At 42.3% G+C, this 26,389-nt stretch overlaps 1 protein-coding gene across 6 annotated transcripts in view; it reads left to right on the plus strand.

Moving 5' to 3' along the window:
• The window catches only part of srpk2 (SRSF protein kinase 2), a 141,936-nt gene that overhangs the window by 89,256 nt on the left and 26,291 nt on the right, over positions 1–26,389 (plus strand). For all 6 annotated transcript variants that reach the window (XM_052033949.1, XM_052033953.1, XM_052033952.1 and 3 more), the window contains 5 exons: positions 9–96; positions 6,798–6,885; positions 15,690–15,796; positions 20,920–21,085; positions 22,829–22,854. In XM_052033949.1, coding sequence (XP_051889909.1) covers positions 9–96; positions 6,798–6,885; positions 15,690–15,796; positions 20,920–21,085; positions 22,829–22,854 — 475 coding nt within the window. The remainder of the gene's footprint in view (positions 1–8; positions 97–6,797; positions 6,886–15,689; positions 15,797–20,919; positions 21,086–22,828; positions 22,855–26,389) is intronic.

Genomic DNA, 26,389 nt, shown 5'->3' on the forward strand with positions numbered 1-26,389 from the left:
TTTTATAGTGGAAAACGATTTGTTGCCATGAAAGTGGTAAAGAGTGCCCAGCACTACACAGAAACAGCTCTGGATGAAATTAAGTTACTCAAGTGTGTAAGTATGACTTCCTCAAAACGAATGATCTTTTGCATTTGGCCGAGCTAGCATGTCATTTTATAAACTGGGGTCTTCATAAACTGATATTTCGGTAGATGTCAACTCCAGTTGCATATTTTTGTGGAGGTCTGCCCATATGATTTCCCACTGCTACACCTGCTAACAACCAGCATATCCATCTTTGCTGCACATCTCCCTCACCACTTGGAAAGGCACTTCATTCACATATAATTGGATGATTTGTTTTTGACTGTTAATCAAATGGACATTTGTCTTAATTTGCACTTTTTCTGCAACCAATAAAGAATTGTTTAAGAAAATAACAATTTCCCTCTGGTTGTTTGGACTGGGCAATGACTAATTACTGGGTACTCCATGACAATTGGAGAGGACTGGCAATCCTAAAGTTTACGTATTACATAAAACATCAGGTAGCAGCTGGATATATCACTTTCTACACAGTGCTTGCTGGTGCATGGCAGGCGATTGCAACATGGCTTTTATTTCTGAAATATGGCAGGCAAGACATTGTGGTAAAACTAATAGGTTGAGCGAGCTAGGGCTTTTCTCTTTGGAGTGAAGGAGGATGAGAGGTGACTTGACAGAGATGTACAAGATGATAAGAGGCGCAGATTGAGTGGACAGTCAGAGTCTTTTTCCCAGGGTGAAAATGGCTAACACAAGGGGGCATAATTTTAAGGTTATTTGAGGAAGGTTTGGGGGGATGTCAAAGAGAGTGGTAGGTGCGTGGAACACACTGCCAGCAGAGGTGGTGAAGGCAGATACATCAGGGACATTTAAGAGACTCTTAGATAAGCACATGAATGATAGAAAAATGGAGGGCTATGTGGGAGGGAAAGGTTAGGTAGATAGATCTTAGAGCAGGATAAAATGTCGGCAGAACATCGTGGGCCGAAGGGCCTGTACTGTGCTGTAATGTTCTATGTTCCATAGTGCTGTTAAGGTGACTATGGCCCTTTGTTTATACTCTTGAGTTCATTTTGGAATGCAACAGATACCATAGGATGCTGCGGATTGCTGTAGTTCCGTGTAATCTGATATCTTGTCTTCTGGAAATTTGTGGTAATTTGGCATCTGGCACACAATTGCACTTTTCACTCACATGGACATCTGTTCCCATGCTCCATTCCTACTCACTGGGGCCCTGTTTCCCCCTTCCCTGACCACTTGCTGGGGACCCGGTTCCTGTGTTCATTTCAAACTTATTGGGTTCACTGAAATAGTAGTGTGTAACATCTTTTTTAAAAAGTGAATTAGAAGTGCATTGGAGTATTAAATATAACATAAAAACAAAATAACGTCTGATAGTCTGGAAGATCTGCTTGTCTGACCCAACCAAAGTCCCAAGCATGATGGATTAACAGTTTTACTGTAGCTGTTGTTTTGTACACCAATTGTGCAAAAAGTGGTTTAACTGAGTTAGATTGCACTAATCATCATCACCATGTGAAATTGTCCTTTTTGCAAAACTGAACCTTGCACTTGACACAGCTTCACATTTTTCCAGCATCAGACAAATGCCCAGTAGCATCACAGTTCATGCAATGCCCATTTTCTCCCTTGTCAACACTAATTACAAGTCCAGTTATGTTATATGATGGTCTCAGTAGCATGAGGGGGAAAACCTTGCATTGCTTTTTTTTGCATCAACAATTATTTCAAAGGTCACTGCTGACATAATGAGATCTGACAGGCCAGCTTCACAACTCACTCCAGGTTTCTTGGGAAATGCTAAAGCACATTTTTCCAGAATTTAGCTAGTGACATACTCATTCAATAGGTGCTTCAGTTGGGACACTGCTGGCAACACTCCACCACCAAACTTTTTAGGTTAAGGCTCTGCAGCAATACCAGCAGCTACCACAGCAGTCTCATTCATCTCAACACAATGCAGAATATGATTTTCCCAAAATGAATGTTTAAACAGTGCTAATGTGTGAAGAATCATCATAATAAAAGGGTATTTCAAAAAGTGAAAATCATAACATTTCAAAGTCAGTCGAGTTTATTGTTATATGCACAAGTACATGTATGCACAGGTGAAATGAAAAACTTACTTGCAGCAGCATCACACATAGCATCATGTAAGCAGCATTCACAAGAACAATATAAATTATGCACAATTTTTACAAGAAACAACACAATTAGGACAAAATAAAATGTGCATTTTAGTGCAAAGTGATCAAAGTGATCATGGTGTTGCTAAACTGTAATGATTAGAGTTTTGTCGATTGGTTCAAGAACAGAATGGTTGAAGGGAAGTAGCTGTTCTTGAACCTGGTGGTGTAGGACTTCTGTACCTCCTGCCTGATGGTAGTTGAGAAAAGATGGCATGGCCCAGGTGGTGGGGATCTTTGATGATAGATGTTGCCACCTTGAGGCAGTGCTTCCTGTAGATACTACCAATGGTGGGGAGGGATGTGCCCATGATGTATTGGGCAGAGTCCACTATCCTCCCTGTGCATTTGATTTGCTGTACCAGACCATGATGCAACCAGTCAGGAGACTTTCAACAATACATCTGTGGAAGTTTGTTAGCGTGTTCGGTGACAAGCTGAACCTCCTTAACCTCCTATGAAAGTAAAGACGCTGGCGCGCTTTTCTTACAATTGCGTCTATATGCCGGGCCCAGGACAGGTCATCTGATTATGTAAACGCCCAGGAATTTAAATCTGCTGACTCTCTCTGCCGCTGATCCCCTAACGTAGACTGGTCCATGTTCACCCTTTTTCCCCTTCCTGGAGTCAACAATAGCTCTTTAGTTTTGCGGATGTTGAGCAAGAGATTATTGTTGCGGCACCATTCAACTAAGTGTCCTATCTCGCTGACCCATTGCCACCTGTGATTCGTCCAACAAGAGTAGTGTCGTCGGTGAATTTGAAGATGGCATTGGAGCTGTGCTTAGCCACACGGTCGTGTGTATAGAGAGTAGAGCCAGGGACTAAGCACGCAGCCTTGAGGTGCACCTGCGTTGATGATCAGTGAGGAGGAGATTTTGTCACTAATCCTCACTGATTGAGGTCTGCCAATGAGGAAGTAGAGTATCCAGTTGCAGAGGGAGGAATAGAGAGGCCCAGGTCTTGAAGCTTGATGATGAGTTTGGATGGGATGATTGTGTTGAACGCCGAGCTGTAGTCTATGAACAGCAGCCTGACGTCTGAGTTCCTGTTGTCCAGAGCAGAGTGAAGAGCCAGAGAAATTGCATCTGTTGTTGACCTGTTGTGGTGGTAGGCAAATTGCGGCAGATCTAGGTCATCTCCTAGGTTTTTGCAATGGCTTGTCTACCTTTTGGGCTTCTGGAAGGCACGTCTTATTCGCATACATCCCACAGATGTCCTTGACCCATAAAATGCTCTTGCCTTGTATGTGGTAGCTTCAAACAGCTTGGGTCTAATTAAAGGGACACTTTGGAATGACTGGCTCTGGGGCAAGGATGATCACAGCATCCAAGAGACTGAACTTGCATACCAGACAGCATCTCAGATACTGCAACAATCTGCTGGCAGTCAGATCACTCCACAATTGTTTCAATCTCCATACCCAGAGCTGACCTGGCTGACAGACTCAATCATGGGTGCTTGGTCTCAGCCATCAGTCTCAGAGTCACCTCCCTGTGCATTCTCAGCAGGATTCCATTCACCGTGGAGAAAGATGTGAGTGTGGTGGAGGGGTGGTGTTGCAGTTTGTTACTGTAGCAGAAGAAAGCTGAGGTCCCGCTTTCCATCCCTTTGCTCATGCAGGAGACTATCTCCAAATTTGCAGCATACCTTTGTTCATGAGAACAGCCAATTGGTCACCTACTTTTCCTGTCTTCTACTCCTGCAGGACTGTGAGCTGCACGTGCTTATTAAACAAAATTATAGCACGTGGGATGGAGATAATATACTGATAGGTATGGATTGAGGATTGGTTAATGGTCGGAAAAGAATGAATAAACAGCTCATTTTTGGATTGGGAAGCTGTAACTCCAGGGATGTCACAGAGATCAGTGGTAGGGTCAAGCTGTCCACAATCTTTATCAATAATTTGAATGAGGGGACAAAGTGCAATCTATCTGGGATTGATGATAGAAAGCTGCGTGACCACAAGTTGTGAGGAAAATGCAGCCAGGATTTGGGTTACAAATGCTATTTTCCAGCCCTCATTCAAGGTGTTTCAAATGATGGTCAACATACTACTGAAATGCATTCCAGACTGCAGCCATTCTCTAGGTGAACTTCTTTTTCTTCAACTCCCCTCTCAATCTCCCAGGTTTTACCTTAAACAATTCAATGCATGATAATTTTGTATTCCTCAAGCAGGTCTCCCTTTTGCCCTCTCCACTCCAAGGAAAGCAAACCCAGGCAATTTCCTGGTGAATCCCCTCTGCACCCTCTTCAGTGCAATCACACCCTTTAGTGTGGCAACCAGACCTGCACACAAAACTCCATCTGTGGGCTAACCAATATTTCATAAATTTTTTTCATAACTTTCTTGCAGTTACATTCTATTCCCTAGCTAACAAAGGCCATGTTTCAGCTATACAAAATGTTGGTTAGACCCCACTTGGAGTATTGTGTACAGTTCTGGTTGCCACACTACAGGAAGGATGTGTGGAATGGAGGGCTTTAATTACAGGCAGAGGTTGGATTGGGTGGGTTTGTTCTTACTGGAGACTGAGGGGTGACCTTACGGAGGTTTATAAAATTATGAGGGGTATAGATAGGGTAGAAGGTTAGAGTTTTTTTTATTCCCTTGGGCTGAGGAGTCTAAAACTAGAGGGCCTAAGTTTTAGGTGTGAGAGGAGAAATTTAAAGGAGATCTGAGGGGCAGGTTTTTCCACACAGAGGGTGGTGGTTATATGGAACAAGCTGCCAGAGGAGGTGATAGAGGCAGAAACAATTACAATGTTTAAAAGGCATTTGGATAAGTACTTGGATAGTAAAAGGAGTTGAGAGATACAGGCCTCATGCTGGCAAACGGGATTAGCACAGATAAGCATCATGCTTGGCATGGACAGATTGGACCGAACAGCCCATTTCTGTGCTGTTTGACTCTATGACTCAGTAGAGACACGTGATACTGCAGATGCTGGAATCTGGAGCAACACACAAAGCACTGGAGGAACTCAGCGGGTGAGGCAGCATCTATGGAGGGAAATGCCAGTACAAATGAAGGGTCTCCACCTGAAACGTTGACTGTCCATTTCCCTCCATAGATGCTGCCTGACCCACTGCGTTCCTCCTGTGCTTTGTGTGTTACTCTATGACTCATCATCCTATATACTGTCTTAATCACATTATCTACTTGTGCTGCTTCCTTCGGGGATTTTTGGACATCTGTTCTTGGTACATCAGAGGGTCCTACCATTTGTAGCTTACTGTTCCTCCCAAAATGCATCACCTCGCATTTTCAGGATTAAATTACATCTGCCATTCTCTGCCAATGCGTTATCATTCCATAGCCCAAGATTTCCTCCTTCACAATCAACACCATCACCAATTTGCTGATGCTGGAAATGCTCGTATCATGTAGCATGTCAGGCAGCATCTGTGGAACGAGAAACAGAGTTAACATTTCAGGGTGAACCAGGAAAGAATAAAAATGTTAGTTTTAAGTTGCAGAGAAGGTGGCAGCAGGAAAAGCTGGGACAAACTTCTTACTACTTGTGGTGTTGTTCCATACTGCAGAGATTCTCATTTACTGTCTTCACTTTCCCAGCCAGTCTGCACTAGTCACCTCTAATGGTGGGCCAGGCAGTTATTCCTCTTCTGTTACTCAGGATCTACCCCACCCCATTAGCCATTTTGACTGGGATTTCAAATTAAACTGAACTAATCTGGGAGTTCTCTTCCTCTCCTCTGTAGTCTGTCTCTCCTCTCTGGATGTCACTGGGTGTGTTGCTGATATCTTGCTACCATAGAGAATGTGCCTTAAGGAGCTGACGCTCTTATTTCAGCAGGAACATAGCAAATGTTGATAGCTGTGCTAAAATAAGTGTTGTCCTATTAAGAACAATGTAGGTCCTATTTTGGCATGTTGCTTAACTATTCTAACTATCCAAACTCCATTTTAAATGTATTTTTGGACAATTTCACAACACTCTGCAATGATGGTTTAGCACAATAAAATAAAATGTGAAATTTATTTTCTTGGTTAATGTGTTTCATTTTGTGATGCAGAGACTGAAGTGAAAAACATAGCAAAAAGTCATAGCAACAGTAAAAGGGAGTGATATTGCATAGGTAGTTCCTGGATTATTTTCCTTCTATAACTCTCTCATATTTAAGAGTTCATTTTAATGTTCCTTTGACTCTGTCATCGGAACTTCATTGAAATTAAGATCATAAACTGGCATTGATTTTGGGATACATAGATTTTGATCCTATGTAATATCCAATCACTCTTGCATTTAATTCTAATGAGGGTATAACAGTGTTCTAAATAGAAAACTAATAGCCATTTCTAGCAATTTTACTTGACTATATTGCACTTGATTTTCTATTTATTCATTGATGTTCCTGGATTATTTTGAAATCTTAATATCCTAAGAATTTATGAAGTAAGGTTTTCTATTAGAAGAATAATATTTTGCAATTCTCAAAGTAAAAATTAGCTTCTGGAATATGTTATATTTTGAATATGTTCAAGTATAACAGATGGTGCTCTCTTGGTAATTTTGGTTTTAATATTCCCAGGTACGAGAAAGTGATCCCAATGATCCAAATAAGGACATGGTGGTACAATTAATTGATGATTTCAAACTTTCAGGCATGAATGGAATACGTATCCTTTAGTGGTTTACTTTTTGTGGTTCAGAATGTATTGCATCCCTGTGAAGGACCTTCAGAAATATTTTTAGCTAAATGAATTATTATTATATTTGTACATCTGTTATGTTGTGTTGTATAAATTTGCATTAAAAGTCCTGGTATGATTTAGGACAACACATCAAATAGAACATTTTGTATCATGTACCCTCCCCCCACAGAGGGTGGTGAATCTATGGAATTCATTGCCACAGACGGCTGTGAAGGCCAAGTCATTGGGTATATTTAAAGCGGAAGTTGATAGGCTCTTGATTAGTAAGGGTGTCAAAGGTTACAGGGAGAAGGCAGGAGAATGGAGTTGAGAAGGAAAAATAAATCAGCCATGATTGAATGGTGGAGCAGACTAGATGGGCCAAATGGGCTAATTCTACTCCTATGTTTTATGGTCTAAGTTTAAAAAATCTTGTCATAGAGTTGTATAGAAACAGGCCCTTTGGCCCACTGTGTTTATGCCAACAATCATGCCAATCTATACCAATTTCACGTGGCTACATAAATTCCATATTCCTCCATGCATTGCTCATTCAAGTACGGGTCCTGATGCCTCTTAAATGTTGTTACAGTTTCTGCCTCCTCCTACTCCTCTGGCAGCTCATTGCAGATACTCTTTGTATGAAAAAATGACCCCTTTAAACTTCCTCTCATCTTAAACCTACACCTTCTAGTTTTAAATAATTCTACCATGGGAAACTGACACTGGCTATCTACCCTATCTATACCTCTTATAATTTTATTTTCCTCTATCATGTAACCTTTCAGCCTCTGTTGCTCCAGGGAAAGCAGACCCAACTTATCCAGTCTCTCCTGGTAACTCAAGACCTCCAATCCAGGCAACATCCTGAATCTCTTCTGCACTCTCTCTAGTGTAACCACATCTTTCCTATCATGTGGCAACCAGAATTGCACACAGTACTCCAAATGTGGCTTAACCAACGTTTTGTACAACTGTAACGTGATGTTCCAATTCTTATACTCAATACCTCGGCTGATTAAGACAAGAACCTTGTCTACCTGTGTTGCCGCTTTCAGGGAACTATGTACTTCAGCAACACTTCCCAGGGCCCTGCCATTCACGATGTATGACCTGCCCTGGTTTAACTTCCCAAAGTGCATCACTTTGTACTTGTCTGAATTAAATCCCATCTGCCATTCCCTTGCCCACTGTCCCAATTGATCTAGATGCTGTTGTAACCATAGACAACCTTCTTCGCTGTCCACTACACCTCCAATTTTGGTTTCATCCGCAAACTTACTAATCATGCCACCTACATTCTCTTTCAAATTATTAATATGTATAAAACAAACAATAAAGGACCAAGCACAGATCCCTGCAGCACATCAGTGGTCATAGGCGTCCAAGCTGAAAAACAACCCTGCACCATCACTCTTTGCCTCCTACCACCAAGTCACTTTTTATCCAATTTGCTATCTCACCCTGGATCCCGTGTGTTCTAACCTTCTGGACCAGCCTACTGTGTGGGACTTGTCAAAGGCCTTGCTAAAATCCATGTAGACAAGTCTATCATCCTGCTCTCATCAATCCTCTTGGTCGCCTCTTCAAAGAAAAACTTAGTCAAATTCTTGAGACATGATTTCCCACACACACATCCATGCTGACTATCCCTAATCAGTCTTTGCCTTTCCAATGCAAGTACATCCTGTCTCTCAATCCCTTCCAATAACTTTCCCACCACTAATATAAGGCCCACTGCCCTGTAGTTCCCTGGCTTATCTCTGTTGTGCTTCTTAATTAAAAGGCACAATCTTAGCTGTCCTCGAGTCTTCTAGTAGAAATGGATGTTACATAAGTTTATCAAGTATCAATGGAAGAGATTTCCTTGTCAGTTTTCAAAGCAAATCCCTTAAGTGCCCTCCCACTGTGAACTAGCAGCCTGCGATCGTTGTCCTTAATAAACTAGTTCAGTTCTTTATACATTTTGTGTTTATGTATTCCACATAAATTCCATAAGAGCAAATTTTTATTCCATATCTCAAATTTTTTGATAGTGATTTGTGAATTCCATAAGGGTGAATTTCCATTCCAGATGCAGAGGTACACCGTAATTTTGATTAAATTTTGTTTTCGGTAGGAAATGCTCATGACCCACATTGCATAATTGTCAAGTACGCTTCTTCTTAGGACCATGAAATTATTTTTTTAAACATATTATGTGAATTAATGTAATCCCATATTCAATAAATTTCTGCATTGGATTAGTTGTTACATCAGGAAGAGAAACATACCTGCATACTAAACAATACTTATAAATTATGTTTATGTACCTCCTTTCAAGAACTCTGGATGGCATAAAGAATCCTTAGACAATTTTTGAAATGTAAGCATTGTTGTAAGGCAGGGAAATATGACAGCCATTTGTTCACAGTTTATTAAACAATAGCAATTTATACTTAGCACCCTTAATTTACACAAAATAAGGGATATATGGAGAGTTGACTAAATGCTTGGTCAAAGAGTTTTTGGAAAAAAAGAAGTTTAGGAATGAAATTGAAATTCCTGAATATGGGGCCGAGGTGAGTGAAAGCGTGCCCACCAATGACAAAGGTTGCATGGGGCCAGTTTTGGGGAATTTTTGGACTGAGGGAAGTTAGACATAGACATAGACAAAGAAAAACTACAGCACAATTCAGGCCCTTTGGCCCACAAAGCTGTGCCGAACATATCCCTACTGTATAAATTACTGGGCTTACCCATATCCCTCTATTTTACTCAGCTCCATGTACCTATCTAACAGTCTCTTGAAAGACCCTATCGTATCAGCCTCCACCACCGTTTCTGGCAGCCCATTCCATGCACTCACCACTCTGAGTAAAAAAAACTTACCCCTGACATCTCCTCTATATCTACTCCCCAGCACCTTAAACCTATGCCCTCTCATGGCCACCATTTCAGCCCTGGGGAAAATCCTCTGACTATCTACCCGATCAATACCTCTCATCATCTTATACACCTCTGTCAGGTCCCCCCTCATCCTCGTCTCTCCAGGGAGAAAAGGCCGAGTTCCCTCAGCCTACTTTCATAAGGCATGCTCCGCATTCCAGGCAGCGTCCTTGTAAATCTCCTCTGTACCCTGTCTATGGCTTCCACATCCTTCCTGTAGTGAGGCGACCAGAACCGAGCACAATACTCCAAGTGGGGTCTGACCAGGGACCTATATAGCTGCAACAATACCTCACGGCTCCTAAATTCAATTCCCCGATTGATGAAGGACAATACACCATATGCCGTCTTAACCACAGAGTCAACCTGTGCAGCTGCTTTGTGCGTCCTATGGACTCGGGCCCCAAGGTCCCTCTGATCCTCCACACTGCCAAGAGTCCTACCATTAATACTATATTCCGCCAACATATTTAACCTACCAAAATGAACCACTTCACACTTATCTGGGTTGAACTGCATCTGCCACTTCTCAGCCCAACTGTCCGTCCTATCTATGTCCCTCTGTAACCTCTGACAGCCCTCCAAACTATCCACAACACCCCCAACCTTCGTGTCATCCACAAACTTACTAACCCACCACTCCACTTCCTCATCCAGGTCGTTTATAAAAATAACAAAGAACAAGGGTCCCAGTACAGATCCCTGAGGTACACCACTGGTCACCGACCTCCACTCAGAATATGACCCTTCAACAACCACTCTTTGCTTTCTGTGAGCCAGCCAGTTCTGGATCCACACTGCAATGTCCCCTTGGATCCCATGTCTCCTCACCTTCTCCATAAGCCTTGCATGGGGTACCTTGTCAAATGCCTTGCTGAAATCCATATGGAATTATACGGCACTGGAGTGGGTCCTTCGGCCTACTATGTCCATACCAGACATCATGTACTAATCCCATTTTCCAGCACCCAGCCCATAACCTTTTATGCCATGGCATTTCAAATGCTCATCTAAGTACTGCTTAAGTGTTACCAGAGCACCATCTCCACAATCCTCATAGTGTTTTCCATGAGCGGGGAAAGGAAACTCCAAGTACCCCATAAGTGTCATAGCCCTCACCAAAACCCAATGCCTCTCCTAATTTTATTTACCTCAGTCAGGTTCCCCTTCTACATTCCAGTCCATCCAGCCTCTCCTCGTACCTGAAGTGTTCCATCCCAAATAACATCCTGGTGAATCTCCGTTGCACCCTCTCCAGTGCAATCACATCCTTTGATGTGATCAGAACTGCACAGAGTACTCAAGATGTGACCTAACTAATGTTTTATATCGTTGTACCATAACCTTGTTGTAGAACATAAAATGTTACAGCATAGTACAGGCCCTTCGGCCCACAACGTTGTGCTGACATTTTATCCTATTCTAAGATAGATCTAACCCTGCGCTCCCTCCCACATAACCCTCCATTTTTCTATCATTCATGTGCCTTTCTAAGAGACTCTTAAATGTCCCTAATATATCTGCCTCCAATACCTCTGCCAGCAGTGCATTCCATGCACCCACCACTCTCAGTGTTTAAAAAAAAACTTACCTCTGACATCCCCCCTATATCTTCCTCCAATCACCTTAAAATTATGCCCCCTCGTGTTTCACCCTGGAAAAAAGTCTTTGGCTGTCCACTCGATCTATGCCTCTTATCATCTTGTACACCTTTATCAGGTCACCTCTCATCCTCCTTCACTCCAAAGAGAAAAGCCCTGGCTCGCTCAACCTATCCTCATAAGACATGCTCTCCAATCCAGTTAGCATGCTGGTAAATCTCCTCTGCACCCTCTCTAAAGCTTCCACATCCTTTGCATAACGAGGCGATCAAAACTGAACACAGTACTCCAAGTGTGGTCTAACCAGAGTTTTATTGAGCTGCAACATTACCTCGCGGCTCTTGAACTCAGTACCCCCACTAATGAAGGGCAAGACACCATATACCTTTTTAACAACCCTATCAACCTGCGTGGCAACCTTGAGGGATCAATGGACGTGGATCCCAAGATCTCTCTGTTCCTCCACACTGCTAAGAGTCCTGCCATTAACCTTGTATTCTGTCTTCAGATTTGATCTTCGAAAGTGTATCACTTCACACTTTTTCGGGTTGAACTCCATCTGCCACTTCTCAGCCCAGCTCTGCATCCTATCCATGTCCTGTTGTAACTTACAGCAACCTTCTACACTATCCACAACACTACCAATCTTCATGTCATCTGAAAACTTACAAACCCACCCTTCCACATCCTCATCCAAGTAATTTATAAAAATCACAAAGAGCAGGGGTCCTAGAACAGATCTCTGCAAAACACCACTGGTCACTGACCTCCAGACAGAATACGCTCCATCTACAATCACCCCCTGTCTTCTTTAGGTGAGCCAATTCTGAATCCACACAGCTAAGTTTCCCTGGATCCCCTGGCCTCCTAACTTTCTGAATGAGCTTTCCATGAGGAACGTTATCAAACGCCTCACTAAAATCCACGTACACCACATGCACTGCTCTACCTTCATCCATGTGCTTTGTCACATCCTCAAAGAATTCATTCAGGTTCGTGAGGCACGACCTGCCCCTCACAAAGCCATGCTGACAGTCCTTAATCAGCCTATGCTTCTCCAAATGCTCATAAATCCTGTCTCTAAGAATCTTCTGCAGTAATTTTCCCACCACTGAAGTAAGACTCACTGGTCTGTAATTCTCAGGGTTATCCCTTCTCTATTTCTTGAACAAAGGAACAACATTTGTCACCCTCCCATCATCTGGCACTACTCCTGTGGCCAGTGAGGATGCAAAGATCATCGCCAAAGGTGCAGCAATCTCCTCCCTCGCTTCCCGTAATAACCTTGGATATATCCTGTCCGGCCCCAGTGACTTATCTATCCTAATGTTTTTTCAAAAGTTCCAGCACATCATCTTTCTTCACGTCAACATGCTCTGGTGTATCAGCCTATTGTACGCCATCCTCACAAATGGCAAGGTCTCTCTCACTGGTGAATACTGAAGCAAAGTATTCATTAGGTGATAAGACTATTGAACAGTTCCCTTATATGATGAGATGGACTCTTGACCTCACAATCTACCTTGTTTGACCTTGCACCTTATTGTCTACCTGCAATGCACTTCCCTGTAGCTGTGACACTTTACTCTGTATTCTGTTATTGTTTTTACCCTGTACTACCTCAGTGCACTGTGTAATGAATTGATCTGTACGAATGGTATGCAAGATAAGTTTTTCACTGTACCTCGGTACAAGTGACAATAATAAACCAAAACCAATACCAGTAGGGACCTCCCATACATCTTCCGACTCCAGGCACATGCTTCCTCTTTTATCCCTGATCGGTCCTAGCCTCACTCTAATCATCCTCATATTCTTCACATACTGTACATGTAGAACGCCTTGGGATTTTCCTTAATCCTACTCGCCAAGGCCTTCTCATGCCCCCTTATAGCTCTCCTCAGTCTATTCTTAAGCTCTCTCCTGGCTACCTTGTAAATCTCCAGAGCCCTGTCTGATCATTGCTTTCTAAACCTTAGGTGAGCTTCTTTCTTCCTCTTGACAAGATATTCTATATCTCTTGTCAACCATGGTTCCTTCCCTCTACCATCCTTACCCTGCCTCAATGGGACAAACTTATCCAGAACCCATGCAAGTACTCCCTAAACAACCTCCACATTTCCATTGTACACTTCCCCAAGAACATCTGTTCCCAATTCACGCTCCCAAGTTCCTGCCTAATTGCATCATAATTCCCACTCCCCCAATTAAATATTTTCCCATATTGTCTCCTCCTATCCCTCTCCAAGGCTTTGGTAAAGGTCATGGAGTTATGGTCACTGTCTCCAAAATGCTCTCCCACCAAGAGATCCAAAACCTGATCAGGCTCATTGCCTAGTACCAGGTCCAGAATGGCCTCTCCTCTAGTCAGCCTGTCCACATACTGTGTCAGGAATCCTTCCTGGACACTCCTAACAAACTCTGCCCCATCTATCCCCTTTACACTAAGGAGGCGCTAATCAATATTAGGGAAGTTGAAATTGCCCATGATAACAACCCTGTTATTTTTGCACCTTTCAAAAATCTGCCTCCCGATCTGCTCTACAGTGTCTCTGCTGCTATGGGATGGGTCTGTAGAATACTCCTGTTTCTGACTTCCACCCACAATGACCCAGTAAACAATCTCTCCAGGACGTCGTCCTTTCTACAGTGTGATACTGCCCCTGATCAGCAAAGCCACTCCCTCACCTCTTTTACCTCCATCCATGTCCATTTTGAAACATCTAAACCCCAGAATATCCAGCAGCCATTCCTGCCCTTGCGACAGCCAAGTCTCTGTAATGGCCACAGTGTCATAGTTCCATGTGCTTACCCATGCTCCAAGTTCATCACCCTTGTTCCTGATACTTCTCACATTAAAGTAGAATCTTCAGCCATCCAACTGACTGCAATTTTGCCCTTTTAACTGCCTATCCTTCCTCACAGTCTTTCTACACGCTGCATCTTCTTGTACACTGAATGCACCAACCTCTAACCTATTACTCGGGTTCCCATTGTAGTATTCAAAGTCCTGGCTAATGAAGACAAGTATCATTAACCATCATATCTACCAGTACTGTTCAGGAATCCCTGAACATATATGCCAAGGTCCCTTTTTTATTAAGTACTTCCTAGATTTCGACTATTCCTAGTCTATGTCCAGCCTTAGTCGAACTACAAAATGCATCACCTCACACTTTTACAGGATTAAATTTCATTTGCCATTTTACTGCCTGTCCTATCAACTCATCAATGTAATTTTGTAGATGAAGACCAACCTCCTCACTATTAACTACACCAATTTTTGTGTCATTTGAGAATTTACTGATCATACCTTCTACGTTCAAATCCAGATTAGTAAGGTATGCAACAACGGCAGGGGTCTCGGCACCAATCCCCGCAGTGCACCACCAGTCACAGACTTCAGATCGCAAAAAGCAATCCTTGACCATCACCCTCTGCTTCCTATCACAGCCAATTTCAGATCCAATTTCCAGAAGGCCTTTAACCTTTTGGACCAGTGTCCTGTGTGGGCCTTTGTCAAAGGCCTTACTGAAGTCCATGTAGACTACATCAACTGCACTAACCTAACTACACACTCCTTGAAAAATTCAATCAAATTAATGAGATAGGATCCTTCCCATAACAAAGCCGTGTTCACTATCCCTGCCTCTCTAAATGCAGATTAATCTTGTCTCCAAGAATTTTTCCAATAATTTATCCCTGCTGCCCTTGAATAAAGTTAACATGTTTGGTGCCCTCCTGACACCTTGCCCGTGATCAGCAAAGATATAAAAATCTCCAAGAAATTTTAGCTTTTAATGATTTACTAGACTAGGAATTTATTTTAGAACTATTTTGAGGTAATCTCTTCCTTTGCCTCCCATAGGAGCCTTGCATACATTTCATCACAAAGGGTATTTGTCCACCTTTCAGTTTACTTCTTTTCAATGTTGTTACAGAGAGATGAAAGGGACTTGGTCATCTGGTCATTTGAGGACTGAGATAAGAATTTTAAATTAGAGGTGTTGATGGATTGGGTGCCAATGTAGGTCGGTACCACAGAGGTAACAGATGAGTGGAGACTTGGTACTGAAACGCATGTTTGAGTAGTAGAGTTTGTATTTTATCCAAGATCAATATTGTCATTATGGGAAATGGTTGCATCCTCAGATTAATGAGAAATGGGTTCCACAGAAACTATGAAGAATAAATGTACAATATAACCTGGCAAAGGAAATAATGCGATCGGAGTGTTTTCTTTCTTAACCATATTTACAGATGTCTGTATGGTATTTGAAGTGCTGGGTCATCATCTTTTGAAATGGATCATCAAATCCAATTACCAAGGACTTCCTATTCTCTGTGTGAAAAGTATTATTCAACAGGTAGGCCAGCAAAATGTCAGCCAGAATAATGGAAAGCCATGTCTACAGCACTTAAATCATGTATATTCTTGATATTCAATTTATTTAGCTTTTACAGATTTATTAGACCAGAAATTCATGTTGGAACTATTTTTTTGCCAAGCACACAAGTTAAATCTGTTTAAAATTAATTCTCTGAAGAGAGAAAAAGAGAGTCATTTCAGTATTTGTTCACAGAAGTTAAATGTATTTGGATGTATAAGTATTAAAATAGTCACTTTTGTTGACAGATCTTAGACTGCTGTCTTATTATACATTTTGTTTTACATTCTGCTTTCCTTGCATTTCATAATTTGCAATAAATCTGAAGGCACATTTTGGAGTTTTATAAGCGAAGCATGCCTGATTTTCAAAACTATTGAATTCTACTTTCACACAACCTTTGCTGTAGTTTGGCTTATCATAACTAAATTTGAAAATATATATAATCAAGATTATATGTATGTTTTCTATTTTTAACATGTCATAACATTTGCTTCTTTCTGATGCTATAATATTCATTTTGTTAAAACAACAGAGAAGGTGATAAGTGGAACCAGATAAAGGAAGGGTGATGGGCAGATAGAACCAGTTGGGGAGGGGAAAGGAGACCCAGTAGGTTAAGTGTGTGGGTGATCAGCAGATGGATCCAGGTGGGGGAGGAAAAAGAAACTGGGCGATGGAGCGAGAGGTGTGGGGAGTTGGTTTGGTAAGAAGGAGGAGGGATGGGTGAGAGAACCTGAGTGAATCAGAAGGAGAGAGAAAGGAACACAAGGAATGCAGGTCACCTGAAATTGGAAAATTCTATGTTCGTTGGGTTGTAGACTACCCAGACAGAATATGAGGTACTGATCTTCTAGTTTGCATTTGGCTTCACCCTGGCACTGGAGAAGGCTGTGGTCAGACATGTTGGCTGGGGAATGGAAAGTGAGTTGTAATGGCATGCAACCAAGAGCTCAAGATGGCTATTGTGGACACAGCGCAGATGCCCAACAAAGCAGTTGTCTAGTCTATGCTTGGTCTCGCCGATGTAGAGGAGGCCACCGTGAGCACCAAATGCAAAAGATGAGGTTGGAGGAGGTGCGTGTGAATCTCTGCCTCACCTAGCAGGGCTGTTTAGGTCCCTGGATGATGATGAGGGAGGAGGTGTAGGGACAGGTGTCACAACTCCTATGGTTGCAGGGGAAAGTGCCAGGGGATAGGGAGAGGTGGGTGGGGGGGGGATTAGAGAACTAGGGAGCAATGAGAAGAGTAGTCCCTGTGGAAAGCAGAAAGGGGTGGAAAGGGGAAGATGTGACTGGTGGTGGGTTTGCTTATGAATTGGCAGAAATGATGAAGAATGATGTGCTGGATGTGGATGTGAAAGGTGAAGTCGAAGGGAACTAAATCTCTGTTCTGTCTGTGGGGAGGTGGGATTAGAGTAGGAATGCAGGAAATGGAGGAGATGCAGGTGAGGGCTCCATCAACTACAGTCGTGGGGCAGCTACATTTCCTGAGAGGTGAATATTTCAGAAGCCCTGGAATGGAAAGCTATGCAGCGGAGATGGAGAAACTGAGAGGGAAACTGAGGGACAGGAGACAGAGTGGGAGGAGGTGTGGTCTAGGGAGCTGTTGAAGTCCATGGGTTTATAGTAAATGTCAGTGAATAGGATGCAATAACAACATAGACAGAAGATAAAGCTCCAACCCCAACTTTGCTTTTAAACATAGAGCATTACAGCATAGTACAGGCCCTTTGGCCCACAATGTTGTGCCGACCTTTTAACCTACTCTGAGATCGATCTATCCATTCCCTCCCACATACCCTTCCATTTTTTTTTATCATTCATGTGCCTATCTAAGTGTCTCGTAAATGTCCCTAATGTATCTGCCTCTACCCTCATCCCTGGCAGTGCGTTCCACGCACCCACTCTCTGTGTGTAAAAAAAAATAATAAATTACCTCTATGTTAGCCATTTCTACCCTGGGGAAAAAGTCTCTGGCTGTCCACTTGATCTTTGCCTCTTATCATCTTGTGCACCTCTATCAGGTCACCTCTCATCCTCCTTCGCTCAGAAGAGAAAAGCCCTAACTCACTTAACCTGTCCTCATAAGACATGCTCTTCAATCCAGGCAACATGCTGGTAAATCTCCTCTGCACCCTTTCCAAAGCTTCCACATCCTTCCTATAGTGAGGCAACCAGAACCGATCATAATATTCTAAGTGTGGTCTAACTAGGGTTTTATAGAGCTGCAACATTACCTCGCGGCTCTTGAACTCAATCCCCCAACTAATGAAGGCCAACATGCCATACGCCTTCTTAACAACCCTATCAACTTGCACAGCAAATTTGAGGGATCTCTGGACTTGGACCCCAAGATCCTCTGTTCCTCCACACTGCTAAGAATCCTGCCATTAACCCTGTATTCTGCTTTCAAATTCGATCTTCCAAAGTGAATCATTTCACACTTTTCCAGGTTGAACTCCATCTGCCACTTCTCAGCCCAGCTTTGCATCCAATCAATATCCCATTGTAACCCTTGACAACCTTCTACACTATCCACAACACTACCAGCCTTCGTGTCATCTGCAAACTTACGAACCCACCCTTCCACATCCTCATCCAAGTCATTTATAAAAATCACAGAGAGCTGGAGTCCCAGAACAGATTCCTGCGGAACACCACTGGTCACCAACCTCCAGGCGGAATATGCTCCATCTACAACCGCCCTCTGCCTTCCATGGGCGAACCAATTCTGAATCCACACAGCCAAGTTTCCCTGGATCCCATGCCTCCCAACCTTCTGAATGAGCCTATCATGGGGAACCTAATCAAACACCTTCCTGAAGTCCATATACGCCACATCCACTTCTCTACCCTCGTCAATGTGTTTTGTCACATCCTCAAAGAATTCAATCAGGCTCTTGAGGTATGACTTGCCCCTCATAAAGCCATGCTGACTATCCCTAATCGTACTATGCTTCTCCAAAAGCTCATAAGTCCTGTCTCTAAGAATCTCTTAGGATAATTTGCCCACCACTGAAGTAAGACTCACTGGTCTGTAATTCCCATGGTTATCCCTACACCCTCTCTTGAACGAAGGAACAACATTTGCCACCCTCCAGTCATCTGGCACTACTCCTGTGGCCATTGAGGACCCAAAGATCGTCACCAAATGTGCAGCAATCTCTTCCCTCGCTTCCCATAATAACTTGGGTGTATCCTATCCGGCCCCGATGACTTATCTATCCTAATGTTTTTCAAAAGTTCCAGCACATCCTCCTCCTTAACATCGACATGTTCTAGTTTATCAGCCTATTTTACGCTGTTCTCACAAACGTCATGGTCTCTCTCACAGGTGAATACTGAAGCAAAGTATTCGTTAAGGACCTCCCCTACCTCTTCCACCTCCAGGCACATGTCTCCTCCTCTATCCCTAATCGGTCCTACCTTCACTCTAGTCATCCTTCTGTTCTTCATGTACGAATAGAACGCCTTGGGGTTTTCGTTAATTATACTCACCAAGGCCTTCTCATGCCCCCCTCTAGCTCTCCTCAATCCACTCTTAAGCTTCTTCCTGGCTACCTTGTAACTCTCTGGAGCTCTGTCTGATCCTTGCTTCCTAAACCTTAAGTAAGCTTCTTTCTTCCTCTTCACTAGATATTCCACATCTCTTGTCAACCATGGTTCCTTCAGCCTACCATCCTTTTCCTGCCTCAATGGGACAAACCTATCCAGACCCCATGCAAGTGATCTCTCAACAACTTGCACATTTCCATTGCATTTCCCTGAGTACATCTGTTCCCAATTTATGTTCCCAATTTACACTCCCAAGTTCCTGCCTAATTGCATCATAATTCCCCCTCCCCTAATTAAATACTTTCCCATATTATCTGCTCCTATCCCTCTCTAAGGCAAGGGTAAAGGTCAGGGAGTTGTGGTCACTGTCTCCGAAATTATCACCCACCAAGAGATCTGACACCTGATCAGGTTCATTGCCTAGTACTAGGTCCAGAATGGCCTCTCCTCTAGTACGCCTGTCTACATGTTGTGTCAGGAATCCTTCCTGGGTACACCTAACAAATTCTGCCCCATCCAAACCTTTTGCACTAAGGAGTTGCCAATTAATATTAGGGAAGTTGAAATCACCCATGACGACAAGCCTGTTATTTTTATGCCTTTTCAAAATCTGCCTCCCTATCAGTTCCTTGGTGTCTCTGTTGCTATTTAGGGCAGGTTTCTATAGAATGCTCCCAGTAGAGTGAATGCTGCCTTCCTGCTTCTGACCTCCACCCACACTGACTCAGTAGATGATCCCTCCAGAATGTCTTCCCTTTCTGCAGCTGTGATACTATCCATGATTAGCAATGCCACTCCCCTACGTCTTTTACCTCCCCCTCCATCCCTTTTGAAACACCTAAGCCCCAGAACATCCAACAGCCATTCCTGCCTTTTGGTGGGGAACTTTCAGTGTGGGGGGCCTTTTCTATATGCTGCCAGATTTCTGGTTGCTGTGCAGGCCATACAACTAGACTCACAGGGGCGGAGAGGGTGAGTGATGTCAGCCTTGCACATGGGCCAGATAAGTGCCAGCATATGGAGACTGGGAGCAGAAATTCTGGAGAGAGAGCTCATTTTAGCTTGATCCAGCCGATTTTGTTTTCAAATATTTCAAATATGCATTTGTCCAGTGAAATATAAAGTGCATTTGAAGTGATTAGCCTGGACTATTTCCATTTGTCTCCATCTCTCTTAGTCTGATTATTGCTTGTTTTTACTGCAGTAGGGATTGAGTTAAAAGAATTGGAACTGTGCAAATTGGCAATCATAACTGGCAAAAAATAAGTTTGCTTCAAGTCTATTTACAACATTGCCGATGTAGGTGTTGTGCTTTCATTCAGTAGTGAATCAGCATGCCAGAATTAAATTTTATATATGTGGGAATGAAAGAAACACTTTATAAATCACTCTATTTGGCAGAGTGCTCTTCTTGGGAACACATCTGAGGACTGATGAAATTTTTTCCTGAAACATGATGGGTAACAGTGCAAAATACAGAGTTATTTATTATTGAACAAAAATAAGGAAGCTATAAACCATACTCTTGGCTTTGTTTGCTAATAGGTCTTGCAGGGTTTGGATTATCTACACAGCAAATGCAAGATTATCCATACAGATATAAAACCAGAAAATATCTTAATGTGTGTAGATGAATCTTATATTCGACGCATGGCTGTGGAAGCAACAGAATGGCAAAAAGCAGGTGCTCCACCACCTTCTGGTTCAGCAGGTAATTCATGCTTCAAAGCAGTTTCACATTGTGATGGTTAGAGACTTTTTTGTTCACTGTTCAATAGTCTGATTTGAAAATAGTGTATTGAGATTGTTAATAACATTACAAACCAAGCTGGGTAGATCATGAGTTGTTAATTTCTTCTCTTTATACCTTAGCAGATTATTCCATCTAGCAGCACCTCACACTACCTTTTTTGATGCTCTTTCCTACTTCTGAATTGCCAGACTCTTTTTCAGACCATCAGAACAGGATGCAGAAAAAGGCCAGAGTTACATCCTCGGTCATCATCACAAACCCCTTTTCCCCGACCACTAGTTACAACGTTATGCTTGGCAACACTCTGAAACCTGAACCAAGTCGTTTGCAATCTCAGCGTCTTAATTGATTCTGTTGAGCTTCTTGCCTCATAATAACTTCATTAATAAAACTGCTTGTGTCTCAGTACTGCTAGCTGAGTCAAATCATGTGCTGCTGAAACCCTCATCCATGCCTTTTGATGCCATCGGCCTTCACTATTCCAATGTACTGTTGGCCAGCCTTCCTTGTTCTGCTGTCTGCAAACTTGAAGACATCCAAAGCTCTGTTGTCCTGACCCCTGATAACCTGATCCTCAATTTAAAACTGTATCCATATTTTTAAGCTCTTCCGTGGTCCTACCCCTTCTTCCATCTGTAGTCTCCTTTGGCCTTGCAAACTTCTGAGATCTCTGATCATCACCAATTCTGGCCTCTTAAGCATTTACTTAAACATCCATTTAATTGCTGCACCGCTGATATTCATACCTAAGCTTTAGCATTCCACCCCCCACCACTACACTTTCCTCCTTTAAGATACTTCTTAAAATCTATTGCTTTCACCAAGCTTCTGCTCCTCTGTCCTAATATCCTTAAGTGAAGCATCAACTTTTTGTTTATTAATTCTATTGTGATTCATCTTGGAAATTTTGATACATTACCTGTGCGATATACATGGAATTTGTATTGCAGAGGTGAAATTAGGTGGCCATTGAGATAGATTTTATGGGATTAGAAGCTCTGATTAAAGTCAGATAAGTCAAGTGGTTACAAATGCATAGTCTGGTGCAGTCTGAAATGCTAGCCAAGGCCAAATACACTGGCTTTTGTTCTTGCATTTCTTAGCTAAAGAAAATTTTAATATTGCATTGGATACCAAACAGTGTGACAAAACTGAGACAGTGAAGAAGTTTATACATTTTTAGTTACAATCCATGAAGCTACTTGAATTAACTTCTAGAGGATATTGGTTGACATATGGTCTAACAATGCTTTGTGTGTTGCTATTACTGAAGTTTGGACAATATTTGCCAGAAATTCCACAGGTGTGACATTGGTGTTTGTGTGTACAGTGATAAGCACTATTTTTTGTCGCTTATCACAAGCTCTATAATGGCACTGGCATAAATCCCATAAAACTAGTCCCAACTCAAGATTGGAAAAGATTTCCTTTCAGAGAGTTGTTTGAGTTGCCAGTCATTTGAGTACACCAACTGGCTGCCTGGTGGTCCTAATGAAACTATCTGTATATTTTGAGGTCTTGAGATCAGGATAAATGACTATGAAAAATCACATACTTTATTAAAAATGTACATTTTAAAAAGCAAGATTTTTTTATCTCCAGTATTATTAATGAGAAAACAATATCAAATAGTAAAATATAAAGCCTAGTTTATATGTATTTTGTTTTTTTAATTTGCCTTTCCTTGTTTTCCTTCTGCAGTGAGTACTGCCCCACAGCAGAAACCGGTGAGTAATTTCCTTTTTTTTATGTCCAAAGATTGATTACAGTGATGGCAACTAATTAGAATTTACAAAAAAAACTGTTTGACTGCTATAAATACAGTTGAGGAATGTGTACTTATCAGATGTGTTTCCTTCGAAAGATTATTTTACATATAGGCTTGTTCAGACTTTTTCCCTTTGTGTGTTACTCAGCCACTCTTGTGGATCGAGTAGTGCACACCTCTTTCAGACTTTCTCATTCACTGCTTTCTTACAGCCTTTATCACCTTTATTGTATTGTCCCATCTTTTTTACCCTTCATTCCCCCACCTTGGATATCTTTGCTGCCTTCCCTCCACCTCTTTGCCACCTTCACTCCATAAGATCTACTATTATCTTTCTCCTTTCACTCGCAATCTTCACTTTTTCCTTCTGCCGCTCACTTCTTACTGAAACCCTGTTTCACACCTTTGTTACCTTAAACCTAGATGATTCCAGTGTACTCCTTGTTGAATTCTCTAGTCCTACTCTCCATAAATTTGAGGCTTTGCTGCACAAAACCAAGTTCACCTATTTTTTTATGCTGCCTGATTTAAATTGACTTTGGATTGATCAGTATTCCATTTTTAAAGTCCCCATAGTCGTTTGAAAATAAGAGTCTCAACCTTCTTTACCTCTTCTCTCTTACTCTATGCCCCTTATATCTGTGTTTCTCCAATTCTGCCTCTTAATAATCCTCAGAGTTAATTCGTTTGATAAGTGTTGGCCTTCACTAAATCTCTCTGCATTTCTATTATGCCTTTCTCCCTCAAGGAGGTCTTTAAAACCACCTTCTGTGATCAAGATTTTGTTTATCTGTCTAAGTGAGGATTGATAATCCTCCTCCTACATTAAAAGCACAACAGGAATGCAAATTATATGCTTTCTTTTGATCCCTTCCACTTCCTTCTCTGGTACGCATATCTCTGTCTCTGTCTGTTTGTATATCTCTCTTGTGATCCAAGTTCATCTCCCTGTCCCACATTACTTTGCTTGATCTTTTTTCTCCTTTCATATATTTCTGAATCTTTCCCTTTTCTGTCTGCTTTCCTTTCCCCCTCTTCCTGTCGCTTTTGACTCTTATTTTCATTTTGGGCTCTTTTCCCCACCTTTCAATTGATTTTCAGCTAATATGTTTTAATATACTGGCCTTGAAATTCTCTATCTCGTGATTTTCTTTCGAGCACAATTGGGTAATTGTGCTCCATTGATATATTTCCAGGTGTTTCATTAAGGTCCCCTGTTTATACAACATGTACATGCATAGAGCTGGTTGCAGCATGTGCATTCATGATGAATGGCATGTAGCACTTGTTTTGAAGCCACTTAAGCAAAGTTGTATTATGCACAGAAGGTGTGGATCTTTCTTCCAAGAAGGCTCTCAGTTAAATTTTCATAATTTCTGACCAGCCCTAGCTATATACATGTCTTTATCTCCTCCCCTATTATCTTCCCATGGTCTTGTCTCATCTCCCACATCAACTTAGTTAGCCACCGGTGAAGTTCCTGAAGACATGGCTAATGTTATTCTGTTGTTTAAGAAGGGTAGCAAGGACAAGCCAGGGATCTACAGGCTGGTCAGCCTGACATCAGTGGTGGGGAGGTTACCGGAGGGAATTCTTGAGGGAGAAGTTCTACCAGCATTTGGATAGACAGAGTCTGTTTTGGAGGAGTCAACATAGCTTTGTGTGTGGAAAGTCATGCGTGATGAATCTTTTAGTTTTTTGAAGAAGTAACCAAAAAGGTAGGTGGGGGTAGGGCAGTGGATGTTGTCTATTTGGACTTCAGCAAGGCCTTAGACAAGGTCCCCAATGGTAGGCTGGTCTGGAAGGTTGGGTCCTATGGAATCCAGGGAAAGCTAGTTGGGTGGATTCAAAATTGCTTAGATTGCAGGAAGCAGAGGGTGGTGGTTGAAGGTTGTTTCTCAGAATGGAGACCAGTGATTAGTGGTGTGCTACAGGGGTTGGTGTTGGGACCCTTGTTAATCGTTATATATATAAAGCAAGTCACAAGGCTTGAACAGTAAATTGGCGGATGACATGAAATTTGGTGATGTTGTGAAGAAGATTATCATAGATTATAGGGGGAGCTTGGTCAATTAGTGAAGTGGGCTGAGAAGTGGCAAATGGATTTCAATACAGACAAGTGTGAGGTGATGCATTTTGGAAAGTCAAACCACAGTAGGACTTATACTATGAATGGTAGGGCACTAGGGAGTGTAATGGAACAGAGGGACCTAGGAGTACAAGCACATAGTTTGTTGAAAGTGTGTCACAGGTAGACGGTGGTGAAAAAGGTATTTATCAGCTGGCCTTCATTAGTCAGGGCACTGAGTACAGGAGTTGGGACATTATGTTGCACTTGTACAAGTCATTGGTGAGGCTGCACGGAGTACTGTGTACAGTTTTGGTCACCCTGTTATAGGAAAGACATAGTTAAACTGGAAATAGTGCAGAAAAGATTTACGAGGATGTTGCCAGGACTTGAGGGCATAAGTTATAGGGAGAGATTGGCCAGGCTAGGTCTTTATTGCATGGATTGTAGGAGAATGAGGGGCGACCTTATAGAAACATTTAAAATTAAGTGGGGCATAGATAAAGTGGATGGAAACAGTTTTTTGCCCAGGGTAGGAGAGTCCAAAACTAGGGGACATAGGGTTAGGGTGAGGGAAAGATTTAAAAGGGCAACTTTTTCATGCAGAGGGTCGTGAGTGTATGGAATGAGCTCCCAGAGGAAATGGTTGAGGCAGGTACAATAGTATCATTGAAGAAGCACTTGGATAGGTACATGGAGGGCTTAGGGAGATATGGGCTGAATGCAGAAAATTGGGAATAGCTGTGTGGCCACCATGGTCAGCATGGACTGGTTGGGCCGAAGGGCCTGTATCCATGCTGTGTTGTTCTATGACTCTATAACTTCAATCTCTGTCAGCAGTGTTGATTGTTTTCATTTCTTCAACCAACACCACCGCCTGCAATCTGCTCTCCAACCATCCACCTCCTCCATCACAAGCTCTTCCTGACTTTTCCAAAACTGATAGCCCTCCAGTCATCTTTATTGCCTCAATCCATCATTCTCCCCCACTGATGACCTCCATGCTCATTTTTTTCTATCATCTCAACCCCGCACCCCTCCAGCATTCTGATCTCCGAGACTCAGCTTATCGTTTCCAATGATCTCCAGCCAGATTCTCCTGATTATTTTCATGGCAGAACCTCTTTCTCCTTCCAATTGTCTCCATTTTTAAGCCCTACTTCCACTTTCCAAAGTGGTATATATCTCTCTCCCATTTCCCCACAAATGCGATTTTCTCCGAGGCAGCAATCCTTCTGCCTGAATTTTCACTTCCCCTTCCCCAAATTATCTCCATAACTTTTTCTCTCTAACCACAATGACATTCATGCCTAATCTCTAAACTATGTGGTCTCCTACCCCAATTTAGTACCAAACTCACTTCATCCACAAAATCCACAAGCTGCAATAGTGGGAAATTATAGAGCAAGTTTAATCATTGCCTCTT

Source organism: Pristis pectinata, chromosome 19 (assembly GCF_009764475.1).
Source record: "Pristis pectinata isolate sPriPec2 chromosome 19, sPriPec2.1.pri, whole genome shotgun sequence".
NCBI classification, from domain to species: Eukaryota; Metazoa; Chordata; class Chondrichthyes; order Rhinopristiformes; family Pristidae; genus Pristis; species Pristis pectinata.